Source organism: Paramisgurnus dabryanus, chromosome 10 (genome assembly GCF_030506205.2).
Source record: "Paramisgurnus dabryanus chromosome 10, PD_genome_1.1, whole genome shotgun sequence".
Taxonomy (NCBI): domain Eukaryota; kingdom Metazoa; phylum Chordata; class Actinopteri; order Cypriniformes; family Cobitidae; genus Paramisgurnus; species Paramisgurnus dabryanus.
In genome coordinates, this window is record NC_133346.1 from 25,524,746 (window position 1) to 25,550,589 (window position 25,844).

General features: G+C 37.6%; 1 protein-coding gene across 8 annotated transcripts in view; it reads right to left on the bottom strand.

The window, feature by feature from the left end:
- sec31a (SEC31 homolog A, COPII coat complex component) overlaps positions 1–18,165 on the bottom strand; it is a 29,627-nt gene extending 11,462 nt beyond the window's left edge. For all 8 annotated transcript variants that reach the window (XM_065240633.1, XM_065240631.1, XM_065240632.1 and 5 more), the window contains exons 1-18: positions 17,980–18,165; positions 17,216–17,295; positions 16,728–16,851; positions 14,805–15,003; positions 12,600–12,695; positions 8,265–8,405; positions 7,896–8,038; positions 7,712–7,811; positions 7,175–7,336; positions 6,948–7,100; positions 6,620–6,850; positions 6,474–6,548; positions 5,191–5,238; positions 4,610–4,778; positions 4,305–4,483; positions 3,617–3,743; positions 479–624; positions 129–302 (exon numbers count right to left, since the gene is read on the bottom strand). In XM_065240633.1, the coding sequence (XP_065096705.1) occupies positions 129–302; positions 479–624; positions 3,617–3,743; positions 4,305–4,483; positions 4,610–4,778; positions 5,191–5,238; positions 6,474–6,548; positions 6,620–6,850; positions 6,948–7,100; positions 7,175–7,336; positions 7,712–7,811; positions 7,896–8,038; positions 8,265–8,405; positions 12,600–12,695; positions 14,805–15,003; positions 16,728–16,851; positions 17,216–17,294 (2,346 nt within the window). In that variant the 5' untranslated portion in view covers position 17,295; positions 17,980–18,165. The remainder of the gene's footprint in view (positions 1–128; positions 303–478; positions 625–3,616; positions 3,744–4,304; positions 4,484–4,609; positions 4,779–5,190; positions 5,239–6,473; positions 6,549–6,619; positions 6,851–6,947; positions 7,101–7,174; positions 7,337–7,711; positions 7,812–7,895; positions 8,039–8,264; positions 8,406–12,599; positions 12,696–14,804; positions 15,004–16,727; positions 16,852–17,215; positions 17,296–17,979) is intronic.
- Between the last annotated feature and the right edge of the window lie 7,679 nt (positions 18,166–25,844).

The window sequence follows — 25,844 nt, forward strand, 5'->3', positions numbered from 1 at the left end:
ATGTCACAAAGGATTAAGGCAGTTCTGAAGGCGAAAGGGGGTCCAACCCGGTACTAGTAAGGTGTACCTAATAAAGTGGCCGGTGAGTGTATATACACATATATAAATAAAGACTTAACATTGATTACCTGTTCAGTATTAGTGGGCAGGTAAGATATGGCAGTCTCTAAGCTTCCCTGTGAAGCCAGCAGACTGGCATATTGATTCATTTTCTCTGCCAGCAGGTTACCCATATCAGGAGCAATACCAGCCTGAGCCTTCTGTACAGCTCTCTGTAGGACCACCACCTTTTCAACCAGCTCCTATAGACACACAGGAAGATAATATAGCTAAAATAATCCACTGACTGTTGACAGGAATTTTACTCCGTCTTGGTCTACTCTTGGCTTTACTCCTTAGACAATAAACAACAGATGACAAAAACAGGCTGGTAAATAACCGGGTCTTTGACCAGCAGGATTCTGCAATTAAGTCTTACCTGAAGTGACAAAGGACTGTTAGAGTCCTGAGCTTTAGCCCAGTAAGCTACCAGCTGCTCAGCTGTGCCTGCGCAGATGTAGCAGAGACAAGCCTGAATCTGCAGTTCTCTGTCATCACAAGCCTCCAACCTGGAGCCAAGCAGACCTGTATTGGCAAATAAATCACAATGAAATGAAGACATCAAGAGAAATAATGTTGTCAGGACAAACGTCCCTCAGGAAAATCAAGTGGATTGTTCCAGTCGTGAGCAAAATAATGTTTGTGTACAACATTACTTTAGAGTTCTACACTATATTTGCAGTTATAACTTTATAACTTTGAAATGTTTGTTGAAAAAACAAACTGAAAAAAACCCTGTTAAAACCAGCTTGGTCCTCCTAGTCTGGCAAGCTGGTGGGTCAGCTGGTCCTCAAGCCTGACCAGCTTAAAAGTGACCAAAACACATCTAGACCAGCTTGCTGAAGCAGCTAAATCCAGGCTGGGAGACCAGTAAAAACCAGCTCACCAGCCAGTCACTTTTTTTAAATGGTCAAGCCGTCCAGGTGGGAGAAGCTGATTAAGCTTGTTTTAGCAGTTTTTTTTCAGTAGGGTGAGTACTTAAGTTGCTGCATTAGAACTACAGTTCTTGTCTGATTTGTAAAGCAAGTGATCTATATGTTTATAGCTGCAGTCCTGCTTAGGTATGTTCATATCAGTTAATTTTCCCGACCGACAACCGAAGCTTATTAACCGAACTTAAAGCTGCGGTAGGCAACTCTGGAGTATTGGGATAATTTCGAATGTTTACAATTTTCATGCCACTCCCACACTACCACAGAGCAACCTCCCTTCGACCGCGTCCTTGGCAGTGCGTGTGCACCAGTATTTTTCTGAACACATACTTTGTAAACATACTTAGATCACTTACGTAACGCTCAGAAAGCCAATCAATGGTTGATAAAGCACAATTACCTGTTTAATGGCGCTGTTCCATTGCATAGTACCCCATGGTTTAGTTTGGGTTGGTATCACTTCGCAGTGGGAGGGATTATAGGCGTGTCGTTATATTTGCGCTGCCTACTGCTGTGACATCATACAAGTGAGAGCGTCGTTGTATATTCCCATACATTTATTTATTTCTCAGTCCGCCACAAAAATTTAAATTGGCCACCACAAACAGATGTTTGCACATCGCGTTAATCACTACTAGGGCTGTCACTTTTCGTTCGAAAATCGATTGCACAATCGATCGGACCAACCAAAAATAGTTTCGAAAACGAAAATAGGCAATCGATTTTAACCAAATATGTACACTATTAATTTTAAAAGAATTAAACAGTAAAAAATATAGATGTAACAAAACTCACAAACAAGCAGAAAAAGAAAATAAAGAATTCCGAAAGTGCAGTAGGTGTGCGAAAGCTAGACAGAAAATACTTAGCAATTTTACGCACTTATAGTTTCACGCGTTCAATCACTGCATCTAGTGTTTTGCAAAGAAAATGGAGGACAACGTCAATAAACCTGTGCAACACGAGAGAGCGTCGAAATTGTGACCTTACAGGAGATGATGAGTTATGACAAGGAGCCACCCTTGCGAGCTGACAGCGACCCGCTTTTGTGATGGAAGATTGGCAGTACGCTTTTGTGATGGAAGATTGGCAGTACGAAATACGCAACTGGCAACGAAGTACCCGAGTTTCCCTGGGACATCAGTGCGGTCGGAGTGCGTCTTCTCAACAGATGGACATATAGTGAATGAAAAGCACTCTGCTCTTGACCCCTAAAATGTTGATCGACTTGTTTTCCTGACCAATAATTTGTAATGGCCCTAGTCTTTTTGCGCATTTCATTATGCCTGCCTAGTGCCCCCTAAGTGTCGGTTACGTTTAATAAAAAAATACACAGCATGTTCTCAACTTCAAGTAAGTCTATTTAAAGTTTCATTTTTGAACAGTTGTTTGAAATGGATCGAATCATTATTTAAAATAATTTTTGAATTGCCTAAATCATAAAAGCAGCCGGTTGAAGCCTGCAGTAATGTTTTTCATTTATGGCAGCAGTCCACTCTGCATATTTTTTTTAGAGAATGTTGCACTACTGTTGCTGTTTTTTATTCTGCACGAAACTTAATGACAATGAATAAGAAATATTGCTGACTTGTCCGTTTCAGGCGCTCTCTTTAGATTTGTCTGTTATTTGGCGTTGAAAATGGAAACGTCTTTTTTAGACATGGAAAATCGATTTTACAATCGATTCAATGAACACTTATATATTAAAAATCGAAAATGATTTTTTCACAAAAGTGACATCCCTAATCACTACCTCTGTCTCACATGACAGTTTCTGTTCAAACACCCGTGACGTCAGTCGACGGCGCTCCGCTGAGCCTCATTGAAGTTGCATTTAAGCATATATAATGCTGATGTGCTTGTCGCGAATGTTCCGCCACAAACTGCTAGTCTGAAAAAAAACTGTTATAGTGTCACTGATTCTCAACCTGTGGATGTTTTTCATCGCTAAATGGGAGTTTGGGAACTTATAGCAGAGCACAGATGACAACATGTTTGCTCGAGACAACACAAGCTAGCACTGAGGTAAAGCTAATCTTTTAAATTAGCGATGACGCTGGTAGTGACGATTCTCTCAGACCAATCAGTGATCTACAGTGTTTTCGCGTCATGTTTGGTATCAGCTCGGGTCGCTTGGAACCCCAACCGAGATGGTACGAAAAAAGTATCGGGTACTACGTACTGCACCCAGTGAAAAAGCTCCCAAAAGTAAGCTGACCTGACCAAAACTAAACCAAACAGTGGGGTACTATGCAATGGAAAAGCGCCATAAAAGAAATGTGGCAAGCTCTGCATACCAGCTTGAACCCTTTAAAACCTTGTAGATTGTTCGTTACCAATTTTTTTTTACTGATAATGTTAATCGGTCATAAATTCTTACATTGGGTTCACGGTTAAATGGTCAATATGAACATCCCTAGTCCCGCTGTAGCAACTGTTATTCACTTTCATTTTTCAAACAAACAATGTTTTTGAAATGTCTTTTCATATCTGTTTCCAGGGGACATTTGATATTACCCTATAATGTAATGTGTATACACAGCAACATAACCTTGTTTAAAGACATGACATCACATTAGACTCACTGCAGAGAGATGAGAACTCTTCAGGTCTGGCATAGGTCATGACTGCAGCCAAAGCTTCCTTCCAGTTCTGAAGGTCACACGTCTTCAAAATGTCCAACCAGTCTTTCATCACCACAGCACTGATCAGCTGAAATACATGGACATCCTACATTACTGTGGAAGAGGTGAATTATTTTGTGTTCTGTTAAAACTCCTGTTAGTTTAACAGCTCAGTAACAACGTCTTTCAACATAAGTCCATGTTTGCATGTGGCTGAAAACACCATGCGCTCTTTTTTTAAACGGCAACTATGGTGGCTTGGCAGTGTTTCTTCAGCTGAGAACTTTGGTTTCTAAGATACTTCTGTTTTTTAATCAGGCGTACCTAGACGTAAGGCTATGCGGCTCTGCTCTTCTCTTTAAACTTACAGTGATATAAATACAGTATTTGAGGTATTTCTAATTTCAGTAATTTAGTATGGAGTTTAATTAAACATTTAAAAGATTCTAAGGCAAATTAATAAGTCTTCATTAAAATAAACACGATTTTTACAACCAAATAAAATTAATGCTTTTTTAATTTTTTAATTTAATTTTTTAAAAATGTGTTAAAGAAGTGGTACACCACACATTCTGCATTTATAATTACTTCAATGTAAAGCACAGAAGATATAGTAGTGAAAACACACCAGTGGTTTTATCTAGCTCACCTTGGAGACTTTGCTCTGAGTTTTGGTGAAGTATGCCTTCTGTGTCTTTTCCAGAAGCTCTGGACCACCAGCAATAGCTAGAATGATGCCGTCCGCCATACGGTTGTCATGAAGACATAGATTGACAGCAGCTTCGTAATCCCCAGTGAGCAGCGATTGGGTGATCAGTCCATCAATATCTGTCCAAAAATTAAATTGTTATGAAAAAGCTAAAATATTCACTCTTTATCTAATAGTTTATAAATACAACGTTTTGTCTTACTAAAGCACATTGTGAAACAACAAACATTTTTCAAGAAACTTGCCCTTGCTGACTTTGAGATTTATAACATCTTTAGAGGCTGAAGCTGAATCTTCAGTGACAGATGTCTCCTCAATAGCAGGTTCTTCCTCATCAACAGGAATCTCATCCAGGTCAGATATTTCTTCTTCAAGGGGTTCTCCATTTTCTTCTGCAGAACTTTTCTTTTTGAGCTAGGTTAAAATAGCAGGGTGTAATATGAAAAATGTTTTCTACTATATTATTCATTGGCATGTTTGCCTAAAATCTGAAAAACATTTATGTAAAATTACAAAAATAAGTTTTGATTTTGTTTGGTAGAAATATGTTAACACTATGTTGAGTTTAGTTGCAATACTGCAAATTATTAACACTACCACTCTGCCAGCATTTCTCTGGAAACGGTTTTTCGCAGTGTCGGTTTCCCCATTAAAACTGTTTTCTTTCCCCTAATAGGGAAGTTCATGAAAGAAAAAAGGAAACCAGAAATGTCTGGCCTTGTGTTTCTGTGCGTCTTGATCCACTACTGTAAGTGCTGTGTGTGCTTAACCATTTAGCTTTATTTAAGAAGAAGAGCATGTAAACTATTTTATCCAGTGCACTTACCACACTGGTTTCTTCAGAATTGCAGTTTCCATCCAGTGCTGATGCAACCTGAAAACCACAAGCAGAACTGATTAAGTTCTGCACTCTGAATGGCCGTTCACATTATAACAATAACTATAAAAATATATAGGGCTCTATTTTAATGATCTAAGCGCATTGTCTAAAGCGCGCACAGCGCAACGTCTAAATGGGCGTGTCCGAATCCACTTTTGCTAATTTAACGACGGGGAAAATGGTTTGTCGAAAAGGGTTGGTCCTTCTTAATGAGTAATGGGAGTATTTTGAGCGTAATGTGCAATAAACCAATGAGAGTCTCACCTCTCATCCCCTTTAAAAGCAAGTTGCACTGGCGCTATGTCTAATATCTATTTAGATGACGGACTTTGTAAACCGAAAAACTAAGCGAAGGAAGAAGATCCCCAGTTTAGGATTAATGTTAAATAATTGTGTTGTTTTTCACGTGTATTGAAATTGTTATTTTTTATTAAAACCCGCTTTCTTTTAGTCATGGAAGTAAAAAAGCAGGCTTTTATAATTGCTTTAAATGTATGGCTATCCAATATTATCAAAAAATAATTTACAAGTATGTAAGAAAAGGTTTGTACTCTAAAAATACTTTATTTGTAACAAACAGGAGATAAAGAATTTACAAACGGCTCTCTGCACGTTTCAGCACTTGGACAGTCCGACAGCATCAGTTTTTTTAAGCATTACTTAAAAATGTTTCTCATCTCACCATATCCACAGAGTCATCATATACAATAAATCTGTGAGGTAGCATTAAAAAAAAAAAAACCTTTACAAACAGATGCATTTGTTTAAAGCAAAGCATTTATTTAGGCTACTTACCAGGCTACAGGTGAAGCAGCTCTTTGCACCGTCTAACCTCTCATAATTAGTCCTCATTTATGTCCAAGAGACTCAATAGTAATCTTTTACATTCAATCCTTTAATCTTTCATATTTAAAAGCGTTTTTGTGCCACTGCCATTCACGTATGTGATAAGGACACCCGTGTTGTCGTCCCGTATGTCCCGTTTATAGGCGCATATTACTTATGCGCTCTTTAAATAACAAAAAAAACCATATTAGTTGCCTCAAAATAGCAACGCGCCAACAATGCGCCTGAACACACCTCGTTTTCAATTGTTATCGTCGGGTGATGTGTAAGCTAATATAGTTATTGTTTTAGTTAACGTAATAATGTGAATGGCCCTTTAGTCAATACACAAATAATTCATTTTACATGTGAAAAAATATATAAACTGTAAACTAAAGACACACCTTTAAGGCTAGCTCCTCCTTCTTGTATCCCAGATGTTCCAAATATTTCCCTCGTGCATCATCTTCAAAATTGACCTACAAATATAAATATTTATTGCTTACATGAAACTTCTGCAGAGTATTCTAGAATAATTCTAGCCTTTTACCTTTAGAAAAGACCACACAGTCTTCTCAAACATATTCTGAGCAGCATTGATCTTTGTCTGGCAGTACTCTAGAAAATTGCCTGTTTTAAGGGTGGCCTGAAGTTGGTCTGAGCGATCAATGAAATCCGTTTCCGTCACAACTTGACTGACATGAACAACATGTGCAGCGGTCGGCTGGGGCTGCTGAGCTGTAGGCTTGATGTTGTCCAAAGTAACTAGTTTTCCACCAAACTGTTAAAAAAAGGCAAAACAAGCGCTCTATAGTGTTCAAAATGGTAAATGCTATTTCATTTGAATTATTGTAGACTTGCAAACTACGAACACTTACAGCAAAAGAAGCTCCCACTGGTCGACGGATCCATTTAGGGGGTTTCTTTAAAGGTGTGACGGTGCTTTGGCTGGTATTGGGTTGAGGGAGTTGTAATGGAGGAAGCGTCTTCCCCGTGCCAAAAGGATCCAGATTTCCAAATGAGCTACTTAACTGTAGACACAAAGAATATCATGATGACCAACTGCAAAACTTTGATCAGTTTACCTGTGTCCAGAGTTACTTACCTGATCAGCCTCTGCATTTATGGCATTATCATTGTTTCCTCCCATGATGGAATAGATGCTTATGTGTCCATCAAAGGCAGCAGCAGACAGCACAGCCGGGTTCCTAGGGCACCACTGGATGTCGAAACACCACTGAGCACTTGTGGGTAGCTCATAAAGAACCTGCGAGAAACCAGGATTGAAAATACAATTAGAGAAGCTATGGCTTTAATATTAAATATTTTACATTGATGGTGTTTGCAGAAGCCTTTATCCAAAGCAACTGACAGTGCATTCAATCTATACATTTATAATTTATGATTGTGTGTGTTCAAATCTGGTGATCAAATCCATGACCTTTGCATTGATAACACACAGCTCTACCAACTGAGCTACAGGAATATTTTACTGTTGTAAACATAGTATTGCAATACCCACGCCTCAACATCCAGGGCTCTCACCCACTTGTAATTTTTTTTAATATATTTTCTGATTTTTTATAACTGTAGAAACTTTAAAAGTACAGGCAGTGCTAACAGTAATAATGTAAACCTTCACCTCAGCTGTGTTGGGGTTCCAGCAAAGAATCCTGTTGTCTTTCCCACAGCTCAGGAGCAGCTCTGGATCTGCTTCACTCCAGGCTATGGACAGCACACCTCTACACATATAAACAGATGAAGACTCAGTAACACTCTTAAGCAGTAAGGCTGTATGCTGATAAACTCACACATTGTTGATCTACCTTGTGTGGTTCTCCAGCACTTTTAGAGGAGAGGAGGCAAAACGCAGGTCCCACATTTGGATGACAGGCATTCGGTCATCCTCGGAGGCCAGGACCAGCTGAGTGGCCACCTCTGGGTTCCAGGCCAAACCTGAGCAATGCATCTATACCAAAATAAACACTCATTAATCATAATGCAATGACAGTCAGTGGCCAACATGTTAAAAGTGTACTGGGGCAGTAACATGAAACAAAAGGGGCATAAGATAATACTATATTTTAACATGGTACTGAAAAGTTACAATATTTGTATGCAAAAGCATTTACATGGTACTTTGAGGAATACTACAGTAGTACCATGACACTTTTTTCACAAGTGATTTAACAAACCCTGTTGCTGTGATCGCTGACTTTAATGATTAAGTCATTCTTTCTCAGATCCCAGACTGCGGCTTTTCCACTGGGGCTAGCCGAGGCCAGGATGTGCTGCACCTGTTTATTCCATGCAATACAGCTGATGTCCTCTGCTGGCTAAAAAGTAAACAAACAGTCAACTATTGAAAACCCATTATGGTTCAGCATTAAACCTATGGTGCATTTACAACTCTACACGGGCCTAAATGCATTGCCCTGTGGCTGAGGTGCACATCAGGCTTTGGTGGAGTCTATGGAAAACGTTTAACACAGGGGTTTGTCAAGCAATAGTTTACTGGTCCAAGTTAACTGTTCCAAAGTCAAATCAACTCAAGACTGCTTAAAGAGCCCCTTTCATGGATTTCAACTTTTTAACTCTCTTTACAGTATAAAGTAGCAGTTTGACCATACAAGGGATGTGCAGAGTTACAAAGCTCACGGTGCAATTTAAAGAAAGATATTCCTTTTAACCGATGGCATTTTTAATGTACTACAGCAAACGCCTGAGATGTAGTTCTAGTTCTACAGTTATTTCCGTGACCTGATTACATGGACATGTTCATCTAAATAATGCCCACCCACTAGATGCTTATACCCGCCCACTTGCCAAGGAGACCTGATTTGTTAACTAGCCCAAGTCTGTTTGCTAACGGTATTGCAGAGTAGGCATGGGCCGGTATAAGATTCTGGCGGTATGATAACCTTTAGCAAAAATACCACGGTTTCACGGTGTTGCGGTTTTGCCATTGCAACACTAAAATGTGTTATTTTCAAAAGCCAGGTACAATAAAGCCTTTAAATTATAATATGCTTTCAACACATATAATATTTTCGTAATGTATATTAAATGTAAACATCAAATCAATCACATGACTTCATGATTTAATGAATTTTGTATAAGCACAGCTCATACCTTGGAGACGGTATCACAGAACATTTTAGTGGTTTTGAAACCTTGACTGTTTTAAACCTCGGTATACCTTGAAACCGGTAATCGGCCCATGCCTATTGCAGAGTTATTGATTTCAGTATATCTACAAGACGCTGTTTTTTTAGATGTGAGGGTAAAATACAACCCCAAAACAGAAAAAGTTGGGACACTGTAGAAATTGTGAGTAAAAAAGGAATGGAATAATTTACAAATCTCATAAACTTATATTTTATTCACAGTAGAATATAGATAACATATCAAATGTTGAAAGTAAGATATTTTGAAATGTCATGCCAAATATTGGCTCATTTTGGATTTCATGAGAGCTACACATTCCAAAAAAAGTTGGGACAGGTAGCAATAAGAGGCCAGAAAAGGTAAATGTGCATATAAAGGAACAGCTGGAGGAGGACCAATGTTTAGGAATAGGAAGGTTGTCCTATTCTTGTCTAATACAGACTTCTAGTTGCTCAACTGTCTTAGGTCTTCTTTGTCGCATCTTTCGCTTTATGATGCACCAAATCTTTTCTTTGGGTGAAAGATCTGGACTGCAGGCTGGCCATTTCAGTACTCAGATCCTTCTTCTATGCAGTCTTGATGTTGTAATTGATGCACTATGTGGTCTGGCATTGTCATGTTGGAAAATGCAAGGTCTTCCCTGAAAGAGACGACGTCTGAATGGGATCATATGTATCTAGAACTTGGATAAACCTTTCAGCATTGATGGTGCCTTTCCAGATGTGTAAGCTGACCATGCCACACGCACTCATGCAACCCCAAACTATCAGAGATGCAGGCTTCTGAAAAGAGCGCTAATAACAACTTGGGTTGTCATTGTCCTCTTTAGTCCGGATGAAATGGCATCCCAGTTTTTCAAAAAGAACTTCAAATTTTGATTCGTTGGATCACAGAACAGTTTTCCACTTTGCCAAAGTCCATTTTAAATGAGCCTTGCCCAGGGAAAACGCCCGTGCTTCTGGATCATGTTTAGATATGGCTTCTTTTTTGCCCTACAGAGTTTTAGCTGGCAACAGCGAATGACACGGAGGATTGTGTTCACTGACAATGTGTTCTGGAAGTATTCCAGAGCCCATGTTGTGATTTCCATTACAGTAGCATTCCTGTATGTGATGCAGTGCCATCTAAGAGCCCGAAGATCACAGGCATCCGGTATGGTTTTCCGGTCTTGACCCTTACGCACAGAGATTGTTCCAGATTCTCTGAATCTTTGGATGATATTATGCACTGTAGATGATGATAACTTCAAACTCTTTGCAATTTTTCTCTGAGAAACTCAGAAAACTATTTTTCGCCGCAGCATTGGGAGAATTGGTGATTCTCTGCCCATCTTGACCTCTGAGAGACACTGCCAATCTGAGAGGCTCTTTTTATACCCAATCATGTTGCCAATTGACCTAATAAGTTGCAAATTGGTCTTTCAACTGTTCCTTATTTGTACATTTAAATTTTCTGGCCTCTTATTGCTACCTGTCCCAACTTTTTTTGGAATGTGTAGCTCTCATGAAATCCAAAATGAGCCAATATTTGGCATGACATTTCAAAATATCTCAGTTTCAACATTTGATATGTTATCTATATTCTACTGTGAATAAAATATAAGTTTATGAGATTTGTAAATTATTCCATTCCTTTTTTACTCACAATTTCTACAGTGTCCCAACTTTTTCTGTTTTGGGGTTGTAATATTGTACAGTATGCAGAGTAAGTGAGATGCATTTGGTTGCAATGCAATTCCTTCTCACTGTAACCAGAAACTATATTTCTGCTATTGTCATTTCTGTGATCACTGCTTTCATAAACCATGCATGGAGAGGTCAAGGCTGGATTGGTCCCAACGTTTGCTCCTAAAGGATTGATCTGTTCCTACTTTGTTGAAACATAGTGCTTTAGGATCACAACCAGTTTACATTATTATCTATAGATTTATTCCTAGAGTTGTGTACAATCGCTATGCTGTGGAAAACAAAGTGTTTTAAAAAATTTATGTAATCATATGTGAGTTTTGTCACGTGTATTTACACCTTGTTGTGTGGAGAATTCAGTAAAGCATACAAAACCATACAATGTTACAGTGTAATCGTTTCAAATCATGCAGTACAGTGTTACATTATAAACTTTGTCTTTTCAGAGGACTGTAAAATAGACTGTCTATCTTTTTCGCAATGAGTTTGTGTGCACACGTTAAACAAAGCCTATTCACATACTGTAGCTTACAGACCTGCCAACCTTGGATTTTTTTTGAGTACAGTAGCATCAGCCGAAAGGACAGAACACGGGTTTAACATATAATTTAACACATGCACGCACGCACGCACGCACACACCTCTTGGTTACTTTCTGCACATTGCACTCACTTTTTTTCCATCCTGCCATAATCTGGTTCAAAAATATTTATTAATGTGAATACAATCATGTTTAACTAAATTTGCCATACATGGTGATTAATAACATTATTAATGTTAAATACTGTATTCTTTAAAGTTTAGCATGTCTGCACAAACACTGTTAAATAGTGATATTCCTGTTAAAGGGGACAGAGAATGAAAAACCATTTTTACCTTGTCTTTGTTGAATAATGGTAGTCTGAAGAAAATGAAGTTGTTTTACGCTTATACAAACACTTTTGAAAAGAGCCGTGCTGCAGTAAAAGTGCTAGTCTTAGTTTGTAAGTGGAGAGAGACAGAGCTACTTAAAACCTCATAACACCTGCTGCGTTTCTCGATATGCTGTTTCTTATTGACTCTAAATCCTTTCTTACTTACGATTTTAGCAGCTGCTGTCCATGGGAATAGTGCTGAATTGATAGATGCCAATCTTTCTGGATCCATATTTTATACAGGCTTGTTTAAACATACATTCATACTTATTTATAGATAGATTGTCTATTAAAAGGAAGTAAAAAATATTATTTGTATTCACTGTGTCTTCTTTGCCAAAAAAAGTATTTGGCTACTTTTATAATAAACTTGACCTTGTACAATAAAAGTAGGCACAAATATATCTGCACATTGTGTTAAATCCCGAGTGTCTCTGTGTCTCTTGGTTCACTAACCAAACATTTTGTGTATGGGTAACGTTTTTCCAACTGTGTATTTCACTCATAAAACAACACGGCCTATCAGAAGAGAGGCTCATGAATATTACATATTACAGGCCGAAAAAACCTTTTCTTAGCAGAGCTCCTAAAAGAGGAGCTGATAAAATCTATATAGATTGTTTTTGGTACTTAAACTGCAAATTTATATTCTTAAGGACATCATAACCTAAAATAAAAGTCTAGAAAGCTTTGAAATATGGGACCTTTAAAATAAGAAAAAACAAAAGCAGACTGTACTCCGAGTTGCATATAAGATCTGTACCTGTATTTTGGGTCCTGGTGTCATTGGAGAGCTGAAGTTGTTCAAATCCCAAATGTAGATTTCCGACTCATTTCCTCCAGAGGCCACAAGGTTGGTCTAAACAAAAAAAAAATGTTTAACATTTACCACAATTTCACTATAGCCCTTTTCACACACAGGTTATGAAAAATACACAGAAAATGTCTCTTGGATTGGTTGGGGGATCATTTTATTGTGGTTTATTCACACTGCCAATGATTTTACAAAATCTGTGCATGGATTACCATGAAGAACCCATAAAGACATTTCACGCATTGTATTTGCAACTGTGCACTTGGTGGATTTGAGTTCTTAAGTTTGCTTATTATCTGCGATTTTTTTCTCTCATATATCAAGCTGACGATCGATCTCTGCTTCAGCGCAGAAAATGACGAGCTCACTGATCTCTGCTTCATTCCAGTTTCAGGGTTTCCCGCAGCATATTTCAGTTAAGGCGGCCCGCCTAAGCTTGGAAACCCTACCGCCTTAACTAACTTGTCCAAAAAATAAATAAAAAATTTGCTGCGCAAAAGGCCGTCAAGTTCATCTCGGAGAATAGCGCGTACGCGCATCACACCGCATGCGGGGACGCGCGCCACACAGCCGAAATGAGAAAGACGTGGTCCGGACCGTCACTGTCTGGAGGATAACTAGCCAGTTGATAAAACATCTCGGAGAATAGCGCGGACGCGCTTCTCACTGCGAGCGTGCACGCACTCCACACGGCAGAAATGAGTTAAGACTTGCTCCGTCATGTCTGGAGGATAGCCAGTTAATAAAACACGTGTCCATGAGAACTGTAAGTGGACTTATGTTTTGGGGTTATTCAAGCCTGTTATTGTATTAGTCTATAGTTCTTCTAATTTTAAAGTAAGTTAGCTGGTGATTTTGTTGCTTGAGCAACCTGCTAAGGTTTCACGTGCCTGTTGATTAGATATAATTGTTGAGCGCTCTTGCTCACTTTATTCATGTGCATTATTTACATGCTACAGTTACACTCCTTTAAGATAATGTAATTAATAGTGGGAAATAATCTGTTTTTACCATTTTTGCGCAATCTATCATCGTTCACGTGACAATCTACAACATCTGCTTTAGTTTGTGTTTATTAACCCTTTAGTTTCACTTTATAACGCAGCTATTCCCATTAGAGGTACCTGTTAAAAACATTAAAATTCATTAATAATCTTGTATGTGTTCATTTTTTTGTCATAGTTTCTTCAAAATTAAGTTTTATTTGAGTGTTTTAAAAATAAATATGTTATTTATTTATTTTATTAAAATATTTTAATTTTCATCATGACGCATACGCCCCGCCCCTTTGATTGCCACGCCCTTGGCCCCGCCCGCCCACCCGCCCAACCCTACCACCTTGACTAACAAATTTTCTGCGGGAAACCCTGAGTTTGTAGACATTATTCATGGTGAATCTTGATCTGCATTCAAAACTGAACGATAGAGCTGAACAATAACTTCTTGTTGACATGCACACCTCCTACAGCAGTGGTCCCAAAATCCCGGCCCGCGGGCCATTCAAAAGTTTTAGGATCACTTTCACTTATTCATATTTTTCCACATATAATAGAAAATTCATTAAAACTGAAATAACAAAAAATATAATGAAGTCAATACTATGACTGAAACAATCCAAAATAAATCAAAACAGAAACACTTACTGGTGGTAATTTTTTTAATAATAGTTTATAAATCTATACAGGAATTACAGGAATTTGTTAGTTTAGTGCAAGGTTTTAATAGGTCTTAGTTATTTAAGATAAAGTTAAGAAAAGATTTACTTACTTTTATAAAATAATTTATTTTAAAAATATAAAACCACTGCTTATATATTTTCAAGTATTATTATACATTAAATAATAGAAAAAGCTTTGCGGCCCCCCGATGAAATGTCAGTCTCAGAAATGGCCCCAAGCCAGTTTGAGTTTGAGACCCCTGTCCTACAGCATTGTTTCTGCCTTGTATTTAAACAGGACGCGCTCCGTAAATGTTACGGCAATGTTACTAGGTCCCCTTTATGGGAGCGATCCCCGAATCAATTACGGGACATGTTCACCTTAACACAAAAGGCATGCTGTGCTGTGTCAATGGGGTTTTAATGTAAAAGAAAAAGCTATGTTAGCCAGCTGGAGAATTTAAGGATAAGAACTTAAATGTGATTTGTGTGATTACCTGAAACGAGTTGACGTTGAGCGCTCTCACTGGCCCTGTGTGTTTCTCGCTCTGGGCAATGATCACCTCACTATCACCAGCAATGATTTTGGAGGCGTCATAGAGAATGATGTTTCCATTCTCTCCTCCAGCAATCAAAACTCCAGATGGCAGTCCCTCGGATTCAATGCCATGTGGTCCCCAGACCAGTTTATGGTATCTAGATTGAACAGAGGGGTGTAAAAAATACACTGTATATATTAAAGAAATCATTCAACTGCAAATATAAATATTTCAAGGTTGTCGTTTCATAGCTGTATAACTGTTTTTGTCTGTAGAAATCATAAAACATTTTTTGAAAAACATTTACACAGCCCTTACATACAACTAAGGTAAAAAGGGATTGGCAATGTCATGCCAGTAATTTTTTTAAATCACCAATTGCATACATAAACTTACGTGCTGGAGGTTAGTGAGACCCTGATTCCCTCACAACAAAGTCCATTCATTTTTCTCATAGAATTTTAGATTATTGCAAATAATAAGCTTTGTGTTCAATAAAGGTTTATGACACACATTTTGTGCAACAAATTGTCTTCAGAGAAAAAAACAAATTTTATCATTTTTGAAGCCAAAATTCACTCTTCAAAATTCCCGCTAACTTCCAGGTTGGTCTACAAAAAATGCTGTGCACACCACCACACCCTCATGCATGCATAAAGTACAAGGTATAGGCAATTGATCTTTAGTCATTGTAATGATTATGATTGATGTTTGCTCGGTGCAATTTTGCCGAACGTGTATTAAAAAGGGTATTCCTTGTGTTTAAATTACACCTTTAACAATACCCAGGTAATATATTTTCAGGGTTTAATGCATTGCGCACCCACAAAAATTAAGAATGTACCATTTCACAGAATGCTGCCTCACGATTAGTCGCGACTAATTGTTTGCAGAATAAAAGTTTTTGTTTACATAATATGTGTGTGTGTACTGTGTATAATAATTAGGTTTATATAAATACACACACATGCATGTATAATTTTAAGAAAAATATCCATTTATATAATAAATATTTATAAACACAAAAGCATTTGTAAATTAGATAAAACACAGCAATGGCGCTTTTCCATTGCATCGTACCCCACGGTTTGGGTCTGGTCAGCTTACTTTTGGGGCCTTGGGGGGTTTCCAAGCTACCAGAGCTGACACTAAAACATGACGCAAAAACACTGTAGATCACTGATTCGTCTGAGAGAGTGGTCACTACCAGCGTTATCGCTATAATGTAAAGATTAGCTTTATCTTCGTGCTAACTTGAGCTGTATCGAGTAAAATTTTGTCATCTTTGCTGTAAGATCCCAAAATCACTTTTAGCGATGGAATCAGGAACACCATACTAGTTTTTCCAGACTTTGTGGCGGCACATTCGCAAAGCGCACGTCCGCATATATGCTTAAATGCAACTTAAATGAGTCTGCTGACACCGACTGACGCCACTGGTGTTTGTAAAGAAACTGTCATGTGAGACAGAGGCAGTGATTAACGCGATGTGCAAACACCTATTTCTGGTAGTCAATTTTAATTTTGTGGTGGACTGAGATATAAATGAATGTATGGGGATGTATAGCATTCCAACAACACTTTCACTTGTATGATGTCACAGCAGTACATAGCGCAAATATAACAACACGCCTATAAACCCTCCCACTCCGAAGTGTAACTAAACTCGATGGAAAACCTAACCAAGCCAATGTGAGGTGATCTACCCCGACCTAAACCGTGGGGTACTATGCAATGGAAAAGCACCATAAAATTATTTCTTATTCGATATTTTTATAATAAAGCAATACACAAACCGCTTCCAAAAAATGACATTTGTGAGTTATTTGGATATGTTGGCAATGTAAATCATAAGCATACAGTAAGATCTTATATCAGTACCTGTGTGAAGATGAAAAAGAGCCACATGACTTCATGGCCAAAGTGGGATCAGCCAGATCCAATTCGAAGATTTCCAATGATGCATTGGTGCTGAAGGTGGCATCTAGCTGTTGCGCTGAGGTACCTAAACAGTGATTTATTTATCAATAGTCTTAGTTAAACTTTAAATTTTTTTACTTTCATTAAGTATTTATGACCCTTCTATTCATTTGTGATTACTGAATTAGGATATTTAAAAACTCTAATAACACACTTGAGAGTTGAAAAGTTGAGAGTGAAATGTCATGAAAAAATATATTTTCACATTCACACAATATGCACATTTGGCCTGTTGATATAATTAATTTATAAAGAGTTCTACATTAATGACATGTCTCCTTATTTCATGATTGGTGCCGTTATTTCAACTTCCCAAGTCCACAGCATTGTATGAATGGAATAGTTGTAAATCTGTCTGTAGCATTAACACAATGAATGATCTTCATTACCTGCTGCCAGATAGATTGGGTGCTGCTCTGCTGGACTCCAGGCCTGGATGGCTGTTCGGTTAATTTGTTTTAGCTTCATTCTACGACATTAGAAAAACAGCGTTATCATTTACTCAAACATTTCAAACACAACTTTAACTACTACCACTATTTACTTTCTCAACAAAAACAGACAAAGTTCAGTAAATAGTAAACAGTTTTGGGTTTATTAGTTTGCTGTCTTTTGCCAAAATGTATTCCTTGATGTATTTTTATCTCTTTTTTATACTCATGCACATATGAACGAATACAGATAATTTTCAAAAAACAGATAGGAAAATTCAAAACACACTGTGACATACAGGTGATTTGGGAAAATCTCCTAAGTATTAAGCTTTAATAATGTTCATGTCACTAACCAAACAGGAAATTTTGCTACAGCAGTAATGCAACAAGGAACTATTAAAGAAACCTGGGCCTTGGAAAGCCAACACATACACTTTAACTTTATGAAAAATAATTTAAGACATTAGACAACTATAACAACAGTTTTATGCTTTTACACTTTAAATGCAAAATGATTAACTTAGATTTTTAAAAGAAAGCACCGGGCTGCATAGTAAGACAGGATTTTTACAAAAAAATAACACGAGGTCACGTTTTAATTAATGAAATGAACATGTATGTTACCCACAATCTTAAGATCCATATAAAACAGATAATTCTGTAGCACATACGCTAATGCAGCTATCTGGACAAGGATTTACAGTTTTAAAAGTGTTTACCTTTTCCTCTCGTGCTTCCACCAGTCATGCACAGACTTACTCACGCATATACATAGATATTAATGTAAATTAGCGGAAAAACTTTGTGAAATCCGTGAGTTTGTGTGTTGTGAGATATTTGTCCCGGTTACAGATGGACAGAATTCCACGTCCCCACTGCCGTCCATCAACGTGGCACAATAAGCACCGCCCAGCGCAATGACGCCTTCCGGCAACAACTCCCGCCCCGTAGGCCGTGGCACGAGAAGCGAGCGACGCCCCGGCGGAAAATGGTTTTGTTTCTATGGCATCTGCGTGGACGTTCAAACGACTAGTGATTCTAGTTAGTGCAGTTTAAAAATGTTTACTTAAATGTTTCGCATCATTTATATAATCTTAAGTGTCATTCCACCGAATCGGTTCTATTTGCAGGTTCTAAGTCAACTCGTCAAAATTGAAGTTCATTTTTTATCTTTTTTTAAATTAAATTTATTAACACGCATATTTTACTTTTCAAAATGTTTTTTGGTCTCAGGTAACTAGTTTATGTTTTAACATGTTTTCTTAATGCGTTTTTATTATAGATTTAGCAAATACATGAAATATAGCTGCATTCAATATGTGCTAATAATATCATGAAGACACTAAGCAAAAAACATCAAAAGATATAATATAGGTGACCGGAACATTAAGATTTACAGTCATAGCATCAATATAATAAAATATACAGAAAAGAAAATGAGAAAAGTAACTTTTGATCGTCACATGGTCTATCCAGATGACTTAAAGGTCCCTTTTTTCCTGATCCCATTTTTCAAACTTTAGTGTGTAATGTTGCTTAAAGCATAAATAATACCTGCAAAATTCAATGCCAAGCGATATATTTTCGTTAATAAAATTCCCCTTTCAAAGCCTACAGCGAACGGCCGGTTTGGACTACAGCCCTTTACTTCCCGGTTGAATGACATCAAAGCAAGAGTGTTTGACTGACCTCCGCCCACAGGAATAGCAGTGGTGTAGTCTACGTGATACGCAGGTATACGCCGTATACCCACTGGAAATGGTCAAGGATTTCCGTATACCCACTAAAAATAGCGCGAGGATGCGTAACAGCATGGTTTTGTGACATTTTAAAACTTTTAGTCATAATATAGATGTGAAGCACTGACCATTAGCATGCTACACTTGCCACTTTAGCGGGTTGAAATACATATTAGGCTATATACTTCCTGCCGAACTGCGCGATCCGATCGGCGTATGAATTTCTATGAAATCAAATTACTATAGTGACGCGAAAGTGACTGGGGAGCAGACTGGTGTGGCGCCACAGGCGAGTGACAGTAAAGCACCGCGAGAGCGACTCCAGTTATCACATGGAGAAATCTGCTTTGAATCGCTCTCGCGGTACTTTGATATCACCAAGAGGTCTGCTTAGCGCCAAATGAAGTCGAACCTGCAGTGTAGCTGCTCACGCGACACTGAGAAGTGAACGAGGGAAGCAGTGCTGCAACATAAAATCCATAGAGCTTACAACGCACATGTGAGTACAACATTTAAATCATCAGTCCAGTTTATTACTTTATCTGGAGGTAAGGCTCCAAATGCAATAAAATAAGCCCGTGATAATATCCTGATGGTTTTTAGCTGCCTTCAGTTCCTCTGCATGTTTGCTTGTGCTTCACAGTGTTAAACTTTCCTTCTCTGTGTTCATTTATATATCTGCGTTCAAGATCATCTTGACAAGATGTATATGATCTTAAACTTCTGTGAGGAAATTCATGTCTGCGTTGATCTTCAGTTTAGACTTGCAAATATTAGACTACATGATGGTCTTGTAATAATAATTAAGTATAAGCCTATTTTCATTTTGAGACAATGCTTATATTATATGCAAAAAATAAGCTTTAATATCAATGACTATGCAAATTATAGTTAATTCATGGTCATCTTAAATGTGTATTAATTAAAAACATTTACACCATTAAATTACACATGGTAATGTTATCAATAGTTGTCAGATAATATCTATTGAAAGAGTGAATATTTTTTCTCCTTCAATGCATGTGTTTGCCACGGATTGAAGATTGTAAACAGTTTATTTAATTTTAATTAACAGTTAAGTAACTTTTGTCCCTGAGTTAGATGTTGATTAACACTAAACCAGTCTAAAAATCAGTCCAGTTTCCCCAGCTGTAAACCCATTGGCTCTAAAGTCTTTTTTTCTTATAATAAACTGACATGTTGAGAACACATTCAGTTTATGTGTTTATGAGTACACTTTCAGAATGCTCTAAGTTACATGAATATCTTTATTGTATGCATCTGTGAGTGTGGTGGTGCTTATGAGGTGTCATGTAGGACGAGTCAGCATAAGGGTGAGAGGGAAAAATCACAGTATACTCACTACAAAAATCTAGACTACACCACTGAGGAATAGGCTACTGTCAAATCACAACACACTAAACAAGCTACACAATCAGAACTCGTTATGTTTTTCTGAAGGAGGTTTTTTATAGAATAAGGAAGACATCCACCCTTTTTTAGGAGAGTGAAAACGGTATAGAAATAAGTAAATTGTGTAAATAAATTTAGTTTTGTCATATTTTTTCTGTTTTACATGCTCAAGCAGATAATCTTTCTTAAATGTTCAAAATTAGGTGAATATTAAACAGATTTCTGTAAAAGATGAAATTGTTTAAATCTGTTTAATCCAGGCTAAAGTCTAATAATCTAATTATGAGATAAGAAGCATCAAAGTTTGATTTTAGTCCTTGAGTTCACTTTAATTTCCTTTTCACTTTAATGGCCTTAATCTGTCAACATATAAAATATTAAGGTTATATTTTCACACAATGTTCTTTACATTGTCTAGGATGATTTTATGTAGAAAACAGTAAATCACAAAAATTGTGGAGTGTGTGTCCTTCCTGGGGTCCTTTGTGTAAATGCCCATTTGTGGCCTGGTTTAGGTTCAGGTTCTTTTCATAAATTGCATTTCCATTTGAAGGAACTTTGGTCCGGGCATTAAAAGAAAACTGCCAAAAGATTCAGGGGGATTGTAGCAAGACAAACCACACTTTTCTGAAATGCTGATTTAACTGTTTTAGCCAATGACCTTTCTTATTCTGAAAAAATCCTGAAAGTCATTACTGGCTAGAAAATCAAGTAAAGAATATAGCTTTAAGCACCTAAGAAAGTTCTTGTGTCCAAGCCCACTAGGCAATAAAGCTCAGACTTCAAAGTCTGACTTTGATAGTAGGCCAACTTAGATTTAAATAAATAAATAAAATGCTAAAGTTGTTGAATCTGTCCATCTGAGTGCAATGAGAGAAAATAATGCTGATTGGCTGGGTCTATTATAGAGTAGGCCTATTTGCTCCCTCTCTATCTGTAGACCTATAAGGTGTGTGTAAAAAGATGTATTGTGGTGACAATGAGCTTTATTATTTTTACTTCATGTGTATTATTGTCTGTAAGTTAAATACTGATATTTTAGTATTAGAGTTACTTTACATTAACATAGCGCACTGAATGCCAATTAAAACTATTTAGTAAACATATTTTACTATTTTGGAAAAACAACAATAGGGAATGGGAATAAATAAGGGACAAATGCCTATGACCTTTTGTTTAATTTATTATAAGATGTAATGCAAACAACGAGTTTTTTTTATGTAAATCCATAAAACCTCTCTCTCTCTCTCTCTCTCTCTCTCTCTCTCTCTCTCTCTCTCTCTCTCTCTCTCTCTCTCTCTCTCTCTCTCTCTCTCTCTCTCTCTCTCTCTCTCTCTCTCTCTCTCTCTCTCTCTCTCTCTCTCAATTTCAATTCAATTTTTCAATTTAAAGAACTTTATTGGCATGATTGTGTCACTTACAATATTGCCAAAGCATTATACATAAAACGAGAAACATACAATAACACAATATTAACAAACATTAAGGTGCAATTAAGCTAAGGTGCTGGGTGATGGATGAAGTACTACTGCAAATAAAATAAAATAGAATCAGAGGATATTTACAATATAAAGTAGACTTTGAAATATAAACATATGAAGTATACAAATGTACATTTATGGGGGCAGATGAGAGGTAAAATAAAAATACTGTACAAGATCAGGGCTGTGGATTATTTCTGATGGTGTGCAACTGATAAATGAATTTAGCAGCAGCTGATGGGTGTCTGTCTTCCCCCAGTAACATCTTCATTTGATCTGAATCTGAAGAGCTATGAAACTCTGGTATGAGCTTTGAGATTTTGTCAAAGTGTTTTTCTCTAAGCTCTTTATATTTACCACAGTAAAGGAGAAAGTGTGTCTCTGTCTCGATCTCACCACTGTCACAATGGACACAGATTCGCTCTTCTTTTGGGAGCCATGTTTGTCTATGTCGGCCTTTCTCTATTGCCAGACTGTGATCACTGAGTCTGTATTTAGTGAGGATTCGTCTCTGCTTTACATCTCTAACTGTGGAGAGATATTCTGACAGACTGTATTTTCTGTTTAGTGCCCGATAACATTCTAGTTTACTTTGGTTTTTACTTTCATTATCCCAATGATCCAAATATAAAGTTTGACTTTCTTTAATGATTTGGTTTATTGTGGTTTGTTTGCGTTTATTAGTGCTGGTCTGGAGTTTTAGAGCCAGTTGACAGATGGGACTGGTTTTAGGTCTCTTCTCTTGAGTTTTAAGGGCTTCATATTGAAGTGTGTTCGGGGGACTTGAGTTTAAGTGTGACCAGAATTTAAGGGAGCGTTTTTGGATGTGTATTATTAGGGGATATCTGCCTAATTCAGCCCTGCATGCATTAGTAGGTGTTCTTCTCTGAACTCTTAAAATATTTCTACAGAATTCAGCATGCAGGGATTCCATTGGATGTTTGTCCCATTTGGAGTAATCTGTTAGGCATTGTGGACCCCAAACCTCACAACCGTACAGAGCTATGGGCATTATTACACTATCAAATATTTTACACCAAACTGTAGCAGGAATGTCTGTTTGTTTAAATTTGCCTTTGATGGCATAGAATGCTCGTCTAGCTTTCTCTTTAAGTGCATTTACCGCGAGACTAAAACCGCCTGATGCGCTGATTTTTAACCCAAGATAGTCATAGTGTAAGGTGTGTTCTAGTGCAGTGTTTCCCAGAGTAAATGTGTATCTGTTATCCTGTAATCTTGCTTTTTTCTGGAAAATCATAATTTTAGTTTTCTTCAGATTGACCGTCAGGGCCCAGTTTTGACAGTATTTCTCCAGCAGGTCCAGGTGTTGCTGTAAACCTTGTGCAGTGTCTGACAATAGCACCAGATCATCTGCATACAGAAGAGCTTTAATCTCTGAGTTGTTTAGGATGAGACCGGGTGTGCTGGATTGTTCCAGTAACACTGCTAACTCATTAATATATAAGTTAAATAGAGTTGGACTCAAGTTACAGCCCTGTCTCACCCCACGCCCTTGACTGAAAAATTCTGTTCTTTTGTCACCGATTTTAACTCCGCACTTGTTTTCTGAGTACATGGATTTAATGATGTCATATACTTTTCCTCCTATGCCTGATTGTAGAATTTTATAGTATAAGCCGTCGTGCCATATCGAGTCGAATGCTTTTTTAAAGTCAACGAAACATGCATAAACTTTGCCTTTGTTTTTATGATGAACGTGTTGATTGACTAGCATCTGTAGTGTGTAAATGTGGTCAGTGGTGCGGTGGTTTGGTAAAAATCCAATCTGACTTTTACTTAAGACGTTGTGTTTGGTAAGGAAGGCCTGAATCCGAGCATTTAAGATACTACAGAAAGTCTTCCCTAGATTACTATTTACACAAATGCCTCTGTAGTTATTGGGGTCAAATTTGTCTCCGCTCTTATATAGCGGGTGTATTAAACCTGTGCTCCAGGTTTCAGGAAAGTGTCCAGTTTGTAGGATTAAATTAAACATTTTTAAAAGTGCCTCTTGCATTGCTGCAGGACTGTGTTTCAACATTTCTGTTCTGATGTTGTCTAAACCGCATGCCTTTCTGGGTTTTAATTTCTTTAGTGCTTCTTTTAGTTCTTCTAAGCTAATCGGGTAATCTAAAGGGTTTTGGTTGTTTTTAATGATGGATTCCAATTGTTTTAGTTTAGTTTGTAAATTTTTTTGATCAGGTGTAAGACTATCTGAGGAGATTTCCCTGAAGAGGTTTTTAAAGTAGTCTTTCCATAGTTCTCCATTTTGTATGGGTATGTCCTGGTTTTGTTTTTTGTTTAGGCTATTCCATTTTTCCCAGAATTGATTATTATGAATTGAGTCTTGGATTTCTTTGAGAGTAAAATTGAGGTGTTGTTGTTTTTTGTAGTGGATTGTATTTTTGTAATCCCTAAGTGCTTCGCAGTAGTTTTGTCTTATTTCTGGTTTGTGTGGATCTCTGTGTTTTTGGTTGGAGAGTTGTCGAAGACGTTGTCTTTTACTTTTACATTCGTTATCGAACCAGATTTCATCTCCAGATTTTACTTTAGTTTTTTTGTTTGTACGGAGTAGGTTCGCTTTGATTGCGCATTTTTCATAAATATGATTTACTTGTTGTACTGCAGCATTTACCTCGATTTTACTAGTCATAAACTGTGTTGTTTTAAATGTATTAATTAAGTTGGAAATGTCTTTGGAGCTGACTGCACTAATTAATTCGGTTTCAGAGTTTGGGGACCATTTAAATGTTGGGTTCAATTTGGTCAGATTGCAGGGCTTTTGTTCGCTTCTATGAGTTTGTTGTGTTCTCTTTATAAACACGTTTATTTGACAGTGGTCTGATAAGGTAGACTGTGGTCTGACTGTAAATGCTCGTAATAAGGAGGGGTCTAGGTCTGTAATGGCATAGTCAACAACACTAGCGCCAAGAGATGAGCAGTATGTGAATCGACCTAAAGAGTCACCTCGGATCCTACCATTAAGCATATATAAGCCCAAACCTCGACAGAGACACACCAACTCCCTACCATTTTTGTTAACTGTACTGTCAGGGTTGTTTCGTGTTGTAGTGGTGGGAATGAGATGCATGTTTGTTTTCAGTATATGATTATTCCCATGAGTGTCTATAATGTCCGGTTCTGAGCCTGTTCGGGCGTTAAAGTCTCCACATAAAAGTACATTTCCTTCAGCCTGAAAATGGCTGGTTTCCATCTGAAGCTGATCAAAGAGATTGTCCTTGTAGTATGGTGATTCTGATGGAGGTATGTAGGCTGCACAGATATAAAGGTCCTTTTCGCAGTCTATGATGCCTCTTTTGAGTTTAAGCCAGATGTGTGTTGAATCCTTTTTTTGTACAAATAAGTCATTTTTTAAAGTCTCTTTGTACCAAATGATAATGCCGCCAGAGTCTCTTCCACGTTTCACGTTGCAGTTCTTAAGTGATGACAATATAATTTCTATGTATCCGGAAGGGCAGCGAGTGTCAGTGTCCGATCTGCACCATGTTTCTTGTAGAATAATGATGTCCTGATTATTAATGTTTTTTAGGAACTCTGTTTTAAGAGTTTTGGCCCCTAAGGTTGAGGAGTAGAGGCCTTGAATATTCCAAGCGCTTATAGTAAAGGATGCCATTGTGAGGTAGAGATAGGTGTTTTTTGTAGTCCAGTTGCCTTATGCTAGCATTTTACAGATGAGGTGTAGGAGATTTCTCACTTCTGTTATGTCTGAGGAGCCAGTGTGTTGTTTGCCCTTTGTAATCTCAGCATATGTGGACTGCTGTGATGGTGAGATGGGCTGTGTTGCTCTGTTGGTAGCTTCTGACTGATAGGTAAAAGTGTCCATATTTGTAGATTGACTCTCTCTCTCTCTCTCTCTCTCGCAATGATAATTGTTTGTGTGTGACCAGTAGGCGGCACTCTTGCTATGGTTTTAGCGCTGTGGGAGTGTTC